At 44.7% G+C, this 13,085-nt stretch overlaps 1 protein-coding gene across 1 annotated transcript in view; it reads right to left on the bottom strand.

Moving 5' to 3' along the window:
* Positions 1 to 8,864: 8,864 nt before the first annotated feature.
* The window catches only part of shcbp1 (SHC SH2-domain binding protein 1), a 60,499-nt gene continuing 56,278 nt past the window's right edge, over positions 8,865 to 13,085 (bottom strand). Inside the window, exon 13 of the mRNA XM_037534358.1 lies at positions 8,865 to 10,628. Within this exon, the coding sequence (XP_037390255.1) occupies positions 10,255 to 10,628 (374 nt within the window). The 3' untranslated portion in view covers positions 8,865 to 10,254. The remainder of the gene's footprint in view (positions 10,629 to 13,085) is intronic.

The raw sequence follows: 13,085 nt of genomic DNA, 5'->3' as shown, positions 1-13,085 counted from the left end.
CCATTCAGCTACAGCAGTTTAGCCCCACCCACTCAGCCTACAGCAGTTTAGCTCCACCCATTCAGCCTACAGCAGTTTAGCCCCACCCATTCAGCCTACAGCAGTTTAGCTCCACCCATTCAGCCTACAGCAGTTTAGCCCCACCCACTCAGCCTACAGCAGTTTAGCCCCACCCACTCAGCCTACAGCAGTTTAGCCCCACCCACTCAGCCTACAGCAGTTTAGCCCCACCCACTCAGCCTACAGCAGTTTAGCCCCACCCACTCAGCCTACAGCAGTTTAGCCCCACCCATTCAGCCTACAGCAGTTTAGCCCCACCCACTCAGCCTACAGCAGTTTAGCCCAACCCATTCAGCCTACAGCAGTTTAGCCCCACCCATTCAGCCTACAGCAGTTTAGCCCCACCCACTCAGCCTACAGCAGTTTAGCCCCACCCATTTCCACTGAAGTGATGTTAAGCATTGTTCCAGTAGCCAGTCAGTATCAGAGCTGCTGTAAAGTTGTGGCAAAGCTATTAAAGGCTGTGCTGTTCCTGTCTGTCACAGCACTGAGGTTTACAGTCCCAGCTTAACAGTTTTCAATTACAGAAGAGTTATTATCATTATTTATTTACTTTTAACAGCTCTTTGAATTTATTCCCACAAACCCCCGACACTCCATCACAGTTCAGACCTATTCAGCTTCTCTTAATGTGAGTGTAATGTCCATTCCTTCAGGCTGTACAGTGATGGAGCGGACGCTGCCAGCGGTCTGCTGACACTGGAGAAAAGGGACAGGCTTGGAGGAGAGAAATCCCTCCATCAGCTTTTACTCATCTCTATTCTTCCTCCATGTCTCTAAATGTGTGCTTCTACAGAGAAACATGCAGTTAGCAGCACCACCCATTCAGCCTACAGCAGGAGACGATACTTGTCTGACTGCATTGTGCCGAGTGTAAAGTTTGGTGGAGGGGGGATCATGGTGTGGGGGTGTTTTTCAGGAGTTGGGCACGGCCCCTTAGTTCCAGTGAAAGGAACTCTTAAAGCTTCAGCACCAAGAGATTTTGGACAAATTCACGCTCCCAACTTTGTGGGAACAGTTTGGAGACGGCCCCTTCCTGTTCCAACATGACTGCACACCAGTGCACAAAGCAGGTCCATAAAGACGTGGATGAGCCAGTTTGGTGTGGAAGAACTTGACTGGCCTGCACAGAGTCCTGACCTCAACCCCATAGAACACCTTTGGGATGAATTAGAGTGGAGACTGTGAGCCAGGCCTTCTCGTCCAACATCAGTGTCTGACCTCACAAATGTGCTTCTGGAAGAACGGTCAGAAATTCCCATAAACACTCCTAACCCTTGTGGAAAACCTTCCCAGAAGAGCTGAAGCTGTTGTAGCTGCTGAAGGTGGGCCGACATCATATTAAACCCTATGGATTAAGAATGGGACCTCACTCAAGTTCATATGCGTGTGAAGCCGGACGACTGAATACTTTTGGAAATACAGTGCATTATCCCAGCTTCCACTCCAGTGCACGTACAAGTCATGTGTTAGTCTTTGGGACTGTATCTTCACCTGGAACAGTAAAAATAACTCCATAAAGCTGCTCATACAGCAGGATAAGGGAGAAACTCCAGCTGGTCAGACACTCTTATAGATGTTCTCATGACTGCCTTATTTCACCGTTATTAAGTCATTATTACTCTGGCGGAGATAAAACTGTAATATACTGCTCAATGCTTGGCTCCTACTAGAAGCCACATCACTTCACTCCTTATTTGCATAAAATTGGACTCAACACTGTCACATCACTGACTCCGCCTACTTTGCCTCACCAACTTTCTCGCTGCCTCTTGTTGCTGGAAATTGCAGCTCTAATTCGTAATGAATGCCCTCTGGCTGCTTTGTCACATCACGTCGCTGCCAGTGTAAACCATGATGTGTTCCAATATGACGCGCTTCTTATTTGCTCTATTATTCGTTGGCCTTCTATCAGTTATGTTTGGAGTTAAAAGTGCAAGATTTAATGGTGTATAGCACCACCTGCTGCTCATCTCTGGCAATACCTGTCCATGCCAGTTTCAGCAATGGTGAAGCCAGTCAGTCAGTCAGTCAGTCAGTCAGTCAGTCAGAGACTCGTAGGCTGACATGCTTGCCGTTTCAGCAAAAGTCTGTTGCTTACCTACTGAGGTCAAAAGGTCATTGTATGAAATTTGGTAGACATGCATTATAAATAGAGGCTGTTCTATAAACATTGTTAGGGTTCACCAAGTGCTTGGACCCCGATAATTGCCACTATAATTTGCAGATGGCTGTTTATCTCTCGTAGTGGTAACAGTACCGAGAAATCAACATGTTCTAGATTCAGTCAAAATCTAAATGGAGTCTGGTCGTCTTGGTGGTCTTCTAATTGAGACGGACACCTTTTTTTTTTTTTTAATGATGTGTAGAGTGAAAAATTTGGCCAATCCGTTTAGCCATGAGTTTCTCAGACTCCGCCTCTTTACGGTGGGTTTCCTGAATAAAACAGGTCAGATTTTAAACTGTTCCGATGGTTTGAGAGGAGACGATTCTTCTGAAAATAACTTACAGGACTGTAAAAGATAATACAAATAAAAGAGATGAGCGTGACATCAACATAACGTTGACCTGGCACAATATAAACAAAACAGACAGAGGAGAGGCGACACTCACAGACAGACATAGCGGAAGACAAACCAGGCTGGACACGAACGCCTGTGTGTTTATCTGGACTGTAGCTTTAATTAATTAATTTGGGTAATGTGCCAAAGTTCACTTCAAAAAAGAGGAAAAAATAATATTTAAAAAAACAAACAAATGCATGGAGGTGCTTTTTAGATACGCTGACGCTGGATCGAATCGGTTTTCTTCATTTCCTCCCTTTCTTTATCTTTCAAAAACGCCACAATCTGATCTCGGAGTCTCTGAAAATCTGGGTACTGATATTTAATTTGTCCACAACTGTGAATTAGACGCGACTGCCGGAGTCTGTTTCTCCCTAATGGGGTATAAAACCTCACGCTGCTCATTCGTCGCCAGGAAGCTGGTCATTAATATCAGAAGTCGTTCCTTTAATTCTCTCGCGTCTCTTTGTGCGCCTTCTTTGGTTTATAGTGTTTGAATTGGGCGATTACCGGTCTGGGTGGATTCTGTGAGCAGGCTCTGAGACGGACGCGGCGGAAGGGGACGTTTTTTGCATTAAGCCGTTCGTTAATAATTCCGTTTCATTTTCAAGCATTTCTAGTCTGAATGTCAAGAACGGTTTCTTTCATTTCTTTGGTGCCTTTTTTGAGGAGCTCAACTTGTGAGTTCCTAGTTATTTCGTTGGAGGTTGTTTATCTGTTCCTGAATAACGATCATAGATCGTTCACATCCTGGTGCCGAGTGCCAAGTGTTCCAAGTGTCCCAGTCTTTTTACTAACAGATCCCAGTGCACTGACCTGTATCCCGATGGTGTTTAACTCGTCCGTGCCTGTGCAAGACTCGGTTTTCTTCTGCTTAGCTGGGTTGTGTTCCTCTTCCCTTTGACTCCATCTCCACGTACATTTCGTAGTAAAAGTATCAATCGATAAAGTTTTCAAGACCTTCCACAGTAAAAAAACTATACAGGATGTTCTAGAACAGAATTCAAATATCCATGGAGTTGGAAAATGGCCAAAGTTCTTACTGTCTAGCTCAGGGGTCGCAGATACTTTGCTCTGCTTTCAGCTTTAGATCAACTTCAGCTGCTTTTCTCGCATCTCCAGCAGGAAACTTTGCCTCAAATGTAGATTCTTGTAAAACGTCTCAGAGTTGGACTTTCTCATTCGCCAGCTTCTTGTTCGAATTTTCCCGTTCCACCTTAAATGTGCCTGAGGTGCCAGAGTGTAAATGCTACGCCAGTTAAGGTGGAACGGGAAAATTCGACCAAGAAGCTGTTAAACGAGAAACTGACTTCAGCATCGCGACTTTTTAGTGTTGCAGATTAAACGTATGAGGAAACCAGCTGGACTGACTATAAACACTAATCAGTCCATTCGTCTCCAGATTATCGATGTCCGTCTTAAATCTCTCTCTTTGCCGTTTCGTAGCTACTAGCTGGGCGAGACTGTCGTCTGTGTTGCTATGGTGACCAGCCGTCTGCGCTGATCTTCAGGGTTAAAGGGTGAATCAGCAGTTCTACATTAACTCCAGCGTTTAAGACCATTTACTGTTAAACTGTGTTGAAGGATCAGCAGAGCTTTATTTTACTGTAGAGGAGGATTATTTTATTATTACCTGCTGATCTGATTCAGCTGTGGAGCCACGACAGGGCAGGAAAAGAGCCGCATGCAGCTCCGGAGCTCAGTGTCCTCTTAGCTCTCTTAGCTAACGGAGGTCATCTGGTTAGTTCTGATTAGTTCTGACTGGCCTTTAAAATTAAATATTATATCTTTGGGTTGGCTGAATCAGCGTGAGCTGCTGCTGTGCTGTGTTTGGCAGCGCACCCCCCAGCAACCCCCCCCCACTCCAGCCACCTCCAACCCCACTCCACCCACCCCCTACTCCACTCCACCCACCTCCCACTGCTAAAAGTAAAAACTCTTTAATCTCTATGATTCATGAAAATGGCAAAATGAGTTTGCATGCATGAACTCTTATCTTTAGCATGAATGGGTGGAGCTACATTTCTGCAGGCTGAATAGGCTTATAAATTAGTTGGTTTTTGTGACATCACAACTATTGTGAATGAATTCTAGAGAATCTGTTTTGCAGCCTAGTGTCCGTGTATAGACTGTATGGACTGGGGGGGTCAATGTTTACGTTCTACTTCAAACTTGTACACAATGTAAAGAATGTTCATTTCTCCGCCCTCGGGCCCTTTAATGCACAGGAGACAGCAAAACAAGCTGCGCCACAGAACCTGTCTGAGGAAATCTTTCATTATCAATGACACAGAGGTCACAGCAGGACGGCCGACAAAACGAAATGTCTTTTTATCCTTTCAGACTTTATCACCGCTCCCTCTTTTAAAGGTCTCCCTTTAGATTGCTTTCCCTCCTCTTCAGTCCATCTGTCTGTCCTCTGCCTCTTTCAGGCCAAAAGCGCTTAAGAGCAAAGCCGACACCAATCATTTCCCATTTCAGTCACATCTCCTTTAGCCAAACCCCCGGACACTCAGCCTTTTCTCCTCCTCGCAGAGGAATCGATCCTACAGGAGCCGACACACGCTCAGCAGCTCATTTACATACAGCCACGCCCGCTATCTCTACAGCCATTTCACACAATAACACATCCTGCAGGTCCTTACACCATTAGCATATAATACTTAGGAGATACCGAGTAATTTATAGGAGATACCGAGTAATTCATAGGAGATACAGAGTAATTCATAGGAGATACCGAGTAATTCATAGGAGATACCGAATAATTTATAGGAGATACCGAGTAATTCATAGGAGATACCGAATAATTTATAGGAGATACCGAGTAATTTATAGGAGATACCGAGTAATTCATAGGAGATACCGAGTAATTCATAGGAGATACCGAATAATTTATAGGAGATACCGAATAATTCTTAAAAGAGCTTTTAGTTTTTTTGTTTACACGTCTTTATTTAGATGTATGTTTATTGGGCCACACTTGCTATTTTTAATGTTTTTAGTTTCAATTATTTCTATTATTTTTTGCATCTACACTGACAAGAAATCTTAGGGGTTTTTATGTTTAATCCCTGTTTTATTTATAAAATATCTTAATGAGAAATCAGAATTAAGTGCATAATTAAGTTTAAGATGTAAACAGAGTCGTTCAGAGCGGTTCGGTGTGAAACGCTCAGTTCTAGATAAACTTACCGAGTCAGAGCCGTTCACAGTGGTGGTGATGGGAACCAGACGTCCCTCTAAAAGCTCCTCACAGAAAGTTCCGACATGAAACATGGACTGTTTTCCATCATCAACATTCCATATAAGCTCAAAAGACTCGTGTGGGTTCTCTGGTGGTTCTGGATGGTAAATAAAGTGTCTATATCTGTGTTGTAGTCATGGCGACGCCTGGTTCCCATCACCACCACTGTAAAGACGTCTGAACTGTTTCACACCAAACCCTCCGAACCTCTCTGTTTATGTTTGGTGGGTTATTTTGTGTTAAACGTCAGAAGTTTTCTCATGTAAATTTCCACCTGCTGCTCCTGAACGTCTCGGGGGGGAAATGAGGCCTAATCACAGGGGAGATCCACACACTTCCTGACATTTAATTAACACACAGCATTACTAATTAACACACACTCATTTCCTCCTCCAGAGAACCTGCAGCGCAATAGAAACTGAAAGAAAAGCTGGTGGTGTTGAGGTTTAATCTTCTATCTCTCGCAGCAGAGCTGCCTGTTAAAAGGTTAACTGTTCACCATCATTAACTACAGAATCGCACGTGTGACAGGAAAGGTCACCTTGGCGCCGGGCGGCTAACGGGGGGAATGCAGCGGATGCTAATGTGTTTGGAAGTTTGTGTGGATGCTTTTTGGCTGCGGTCGAAGCCCCGGCAGCGCGGCTTCCAAAGCGTCTCTGAAGGACGACGCTTCAAACTCCGCACTTTCCGCAGTCCACCATGGCCAGGAGCACTGCTTTGGTCCGGCCCGGCTCCGACACGTCCTTTGAAGATGAAACAATTGTCACAAAAGAGGCTCATCATTTCTTTTTTTTCCTCCTCGCTCAGTGTTTGACATCTGAAATATGCCACTGAAAAAGCAGCGAGAGAAAAATCAATAAGCCCCTATTCTCCCCTCTTTAAAAGCAGAGCTGTATATTTTTCCATTATTGATCCGCCTCTCAGTCTCTGACCTCACACACAAACATAACTATCACGCTGTTCACGGAAAACAGAACAAATACACGCCACGTTTGACAACAGCCACCGCGAGGGGCACAAATAAAGCCAACTCTGGCCAGAGGGGGGCGCTTCAGAGCAAGAGCTGATTGAAAGAATCAGCAAATACTGTTTTAAAAGAGAGCAAAAAGCACTCAGAAGAAAAAAGAAGGAAGAAAGAAAAGCTTCTCGTCTGTGAAGGTCACTATTTAACCAACAGAACAAGAGAGGCAGAGAGACCTCAGGACCTTCCGAGTCCGGTTCCGAGTGTGGACCCAGGCACTGTCCTATGCGGACCTGGACCTGTAACCGATAATCTATGGAGAATTATGTAATTTGGATGGGGTGGTCCTGTTTTAATCAGCGTAGCTTTTCTAGCCTTTACGGTAGCTTTAGTGACCGGGAGACTCACAGACCAATCACATGCGCTGTAAATATCACATGACGCTACTCAGCCAATCAGATCTGTGCATTACGATGAGCTCTGAGGCTCGAGTGAGTGACGCCACACAGGGGAGGGACGAGGAGAGAAACAGCAGTCAGAGAAGAAAGTGAGTCAGAGGGAAGTTATTGTGTGGTCAAGTTATCCTGTGGTCATTATCTGAGTCCGCAGCTCAAATATTCTCTTGTAAGGTTTCTACTGTGTCCTCTTTCTGTTTTTGTATGTGTTCAGCAGAAAAACAGGAGTTGCGCGCTTTCCAAGCAACGCGACTGCTCGGCGCGGTCCTAACGAGGGAGCGGAGATCGGCCTGGGTCACGTGCTCCGTCCCCGAATCTTCTTTTGTTTTGTTTGGGTTTTTCCCCCCAGAGACTCTGACATGTCCTTTCCCGAGGCCCACGCCAAGCCTTTCAGACCGAGCGTCTGAATAAAGAGCACATCAGTGAGCGCGAGTCTGGCTGGGGAACAGAGCGCCTCAGTCTCCGTCACCATCTAAACGCAGGGGGTCCCGGCGGGGGGGGCGCAGGGCTGCCAGCACCAATTAACTCTGAACAGAATACACATGTACTCCTAACACACCTTCACCGAACAGCGCGAGCCGTCCTACAGCGGAGGAGCACCGCGTAACGAGCCCGCGCGGTCAGACAAGCACAAACCGCTGATTAATAAGCAGTTTTATTCGTGGGGGGAAACGATGCGGATTAGGATCAGGCCGAACGATCCTGGGGTAGGAAGTCACTTCGGTCCTTTGTCAAAGTTGTGACCGTAATTTGTACAGAAGGGGATGGACTCGTTTTTCATGCACTTTGGGGAAAACAAATGAAGCAACTACTCCATGTTCCACTAAATAAACCACACAAAACACAAACTGGTGCCATAAACTGCAATAATACTGATTAAATATTTATCACAAAGACTTTTTATGTGACTTTTTTTTCTTTTCTGTGGTCGTTATTTTAACACTATAAAGTTTGGCAGCAGTGAACTCACTGCCCTCAAACCCAACGACGAGCACAGCCACCGGCTCACGTGCCGCTCAAAGCCGCCACTTTATTGGCTGCAGGAATTGGGGCGTGCATCATGTAAATGAGGTGCTGGCAGGCTGGCGCTTGATTTCACGCACCGAGGCTGACAGCGCTCCTCTCTCCCCTCACCACACAAAGCTTCATGAATCCGAGAGCAGTTTGTACATCACTAAAGACGGTCAAATCAGCAACACGGCCGATGTTCCTAATAAAGAAAGATCCACCCGGTTTACTCAGATAAATTATTCTCAGATCTGAAATCACTACCAATAGACCAGGTGCACCTACTCAGTTATGTTCATCATTAACAAGTCACAGTCGACAAAAGACAGTTGTATTCATCAGTAAACCACGTTAAAAGTATTTGAATATAAAATTATATTGGATGTTACCAGTTTATCATTTTTGGCCTCTTAAAATTAATATGGGTCACAAAACATTCATATCGGCCGGTCTGATGAAATAAATGGAGCTAATTATCACTGACAGTAGAAGTGTGTGTGTGTGTGTGTGTGTGTGTGTGTGTGTGTGTGTGTGTGTAACAGCCTAACAACATTTTTGATCAAATGTATTTATATGGAATATAAAAGCCAAGATTTATTAAAACACCCAAAGAACATCTGTGATTGGTCAGAATGCTCAAACAGTAAAACCCTCACTCATTAGAGGCTCATTTGCATATTAACGTTGTGAAATCAGCATATTAAATTTACAATGAACAAACGATGCTCTGAGCAGCGCTGAGCTTGTAGGTGCCCCTCGTTTATAATGACTAAAGCCCTAAATCAGTCGGGACCCAGTTTAAACCATTACTACTCACCGCCTTTATTAGAACGTCTCAATGCCTCTTTAATAAAAGCCGCCTCGACTCCGCCGGCTGTGGGAAACGTTCAGGCTAATGCAGGTCAAACTGCAGCGTCTTACTGAAGGTGGATTTTTTTTTTTGGCAGGACATGCTGAATGTTATAATTAATCAAAGTGCCTGCAGTGTAATGAGGTTTTACCAGACCTTTAATCCACTGAAAATTAATCAACAGGAATTAAACAAGTACGTGTCTCACGAAAGGTGAAGCCGTAAGCCAGAGAAACCAATAACGCCTCCCCAGAGCTGAAGGTGGTGTAGTGCTAAACTAAAGCAGCAGGTAACGTCCGTGTTAGTGCATCGTGTTAACACCAGACCAAACCGCTAACGTCCCAGTGCGCTCACACACACGGTGCTATATACATATAAAAACCTCACTCTTTAAAACCGGACGGCGCAGCCCGACTGAAGAATTAAGAGAATAAATACACAGGAAATTAGAAAAGATTAAAGTGTGTCGTGCGTGCGGTGATCTCTAAAAACCTCTAAAGTCCAGCGTCAGCCTGAGGTCGGCTGCACGCCCATATAAGGAAGTCCACGCCGGAGCTGTTTATCTTTATGGGGAAACCGCGCCTCCTTCATTACATGGTCATTAAAGGGCAATTACACCAAATTTCTGCAAAATTAAACAGGTCAAGATTCAGAGCTGCTCACAGTGGTGGTGATGGGAACCAGACGTCCCCCTCTAAAAGCTCCTCACAGAAAGTTCCTACATGAACTGGCGACGCCTGGTTCCCATCACCACCACTGTAGAGACGTCTGAACCGTTTCACACCAAACCCTCTGATCACACCTCACACGCTGGATTATGGAGGAATTTTGAGAAATCAGTGGAATTCCCCTTCAAGGACCTGAAATATGACTATTGCTATATGCACTGCCCCCAGTGAGCGGTACTGGCTTATAGTTAGACTATAATAACTACATAACTCCGAGGATTCACTCGGACAGAGGAACGACATCAGTGTCCCAACATTGTTTACAAAACGGTGAGAAAGCAGTTTCTGAAAACGCCGAGTTTTTCCTCAGAGAGACGAACAGCTAAGAACCAGAGAGCAGGACGACAGAGTGACCTCTACGTCTGCAGTCCGCTCGTTAAGGTTCTAATAAAGGAACGTTCCGAAGCTGCCCATCCCGTTACGCCGGAACTGATTTCCGTGAATAGAAACGAACATTTCCTGAGACAGCAGGTTCTCGTCGGCCTGCATGGCTCCCAGCTCCTTCATGCGCCTCTTCTGGAGGCGCCGCTTGGTAACCGAGGTGGCCACCAGCTCCCGCTTGATGGCATCGTTGCCTTCGGTGAACTCCGGAGGAACCGAGCTCGGCTGAGCTTCGGCTGGACTCTCCTCCACCACGATGGTCGGCACGTCACAGTCTGACCCCGCCTCCGATGCTGCGGGCCCACCTTCTCCTTCAGTAGCCCCACCTTCTGCTTCCGTAGCTCCGCCTTCTTTATGCTCCTCCTCCACCTCGCCTCCTGTATCAGCCATAAAAAGGAATCAAGGTCAGTGGAGTCCGTCGCTGCCCTGTCACACTTTAATTATTCATGTTCATATTTATACTCATACAGAGGCCGATGCTGATCGTGTCCTACAGTGGGGTATTAATCACAGTAGGTCCTCATTATAAAGGTATAATTATGTATCAAATTCAAATGAGAAATACTGTCAGGGCTAATTTAATAGATTTAGGTACACAATTTTAAAAAATGATAAACTTTAAAACAATTATGGAAACACTGAATGCCAACCTTTCTCTTTCAATATCATTAATAATAATAATCAACCCATTGAGGGGGACCATCATTTACAACGCTGCCAGGAAAAGGGATTGATAATGTGTGAGAACATTTCAAATAATAAATAAATTTAATAAAAAAAAGACTCAAATCAGGCAAGTATAAAAAACGGAAACTATAATAATAAAAATACAGTATTAACTATAAAACAAAACGTAGCTAAAGTTTTAAAGCTAATCAAATCAAAATAAAACTAAAGGAAGATAAGATCAAAAAGTAAACTAAAAATGAATTAAAATGACAAATAATAATAATCATAACTAAAATAATAAACAAAATAAAAAAATAAGACAATAACAGTAAAACTGGACTTTATTTGATCTGATGTTCAGTAAATGGTGGTGAAATCTGTCCGAACTGGACTTTATATGATCTGATGTTCAGTAAATGGTGGTGAAATCTGACCGAACTGGACTTTATTTGATCTGATGTTCAGTAAATGGTGGTGAAATCTGACCGAACTGGACTTTATTTGATCTGATGTTCAGTAAATGGTGGTGAAATCTGACCGAACTGGACTTTATTTGTTCTGATGTTCAGTAAATGTTGGTGAAATCTGACCGAACTGGACTTTATTTGATCTGATGTTCAGTAAATGTTGGTGAAATCTGACCGAACTGGACTTTATTTGATCTGATGTTCAGCTGTCGACTGTATAAGATGCTGATATTCCTACTCGGCTCCTTCAGTAAACGGCCCTGAGTCACGACGCAGGTTAGATGTTATGATGTTCTGGACCTTCGCTTGAGGAAATTTTCTCTAACTGGGCCTTATTGATTTTTAAAGACCGTGATTAAAACTGTATTTTCCACATTGGATGATTCCCGTCACATTAACGCCTTGGATTCAATAAAGCCAATAGTTTATAAAAGACTCACAGTGGCCTAATACTGGGAATCACACACTGGACGATTAGGGGTCTAGGGCTAAACGATTAGGGGTCTCACACTACTCAACTTCTCAGCTGCTGCTGAACTCGTACGAACTCTCGAGATTCTCCCGTTACACCAGGAGACGCAAGTAAACAAACGTGGAGCTGCTGCCGGTTTCTCTGCCGTTTGTGCTACACAGTAAAGCAGCAGCAGGTAAACGTGTTTAAGAGGATCGCGCATTTAAAAATGTGAGCAGATGTTTTTTAGAGTTTTAAATGAACAAACTGGACTGTGCCTTAAACTCGACTCATACACGAGAGAGTTTTCTTCTTCCGTGCTCTCGGTTTTCATTGGTTGCTGCAGGAATCTGTTCGGATTCTGTCGTTCACCAGTTTACACTAGATTTCGCTCAGAGTCGGGTCGAGAAAATCAAACGTTTGATAAACTCCAACTGGTCTGAAACGCAATCGGGAGGCCGTAAATCTGAGTCTGCGCCCCTCAAACACGACTCGACTCCACTCGCTCTCCAGCTGTCGACTTCAACTGACCCAAAGACCTGCAGATTAGAGCCGACCAGCTCAGTCTCAGCCTGACTCAGCCACGTCAGTGTTACTGCAGTGCTGAGAATGACCCACCACCCAAACAGTACCTGCTCTGTGAGGGTCCATGGGGGTCCTGACCACTGAAGAACAGGGTAACAGAGTATCAGAGAAACAGATGGACTACAGTCTGTAACTGTAGAACTACAGAGTGCAGCTATACGGTCAGTGGAGCTGATCAGATGGACAGTGAGTGCAGATACAGGGAGGTGGACTACGGCTGATTGGTCTATACATATAAAACATTATATACATTTCTATTACCTTGTGGTGTTCCCTCCTCATGTATCTCCTTCCAATAAAGCAATCTATTATTTTTCAGTATATTTTGTGCTTTATTAACTCAATAATCGACAGACAACCCCATTATCGTCATACGCAATGCTGAACACTGAAACACCGTGAACAAAGTCCAGCTCGAGTGACCACCACGCAAACCCAAACTCCGAGTGTTCCCGCTCCGGCCGACGGGCGTCATCTCGTCACAGCTCCTTCACTGCCAGCGCTCCTCGATTTAATGAGCACGATTGAAAGTCTTGGCAGGGAAGCGGAGTTCTGAACAGGAGAGTTCAGCGAGGTTAACGAGGTGAAAACGTAACTTCATCTGTCAGACGCTTTAATCTGGGCCGTTTCGCAGCCACTGGATGTTAAAACAATAAACCAGC

Source organism: Pygocentrus nattereri, chromosome 25 (genome assembly GCF_015220715.1).
Source record: "Pygocentrus nattereri isolate fPygNat1 chromosome 25, fPygNat1.pri, whole genome shotgun sequence".
Taxonomy (NCBI): Eukaryota; Metazoa; Chordata; class Actinopteri; order Characiformes; family Serrasalmidae; genus Pygocentrus; species Pygocentrus nattereri.
Note: the sequence above shows the minus strand (reverse complement) of the source record. Positions and strands in the feature narration are given on the sequence as shown.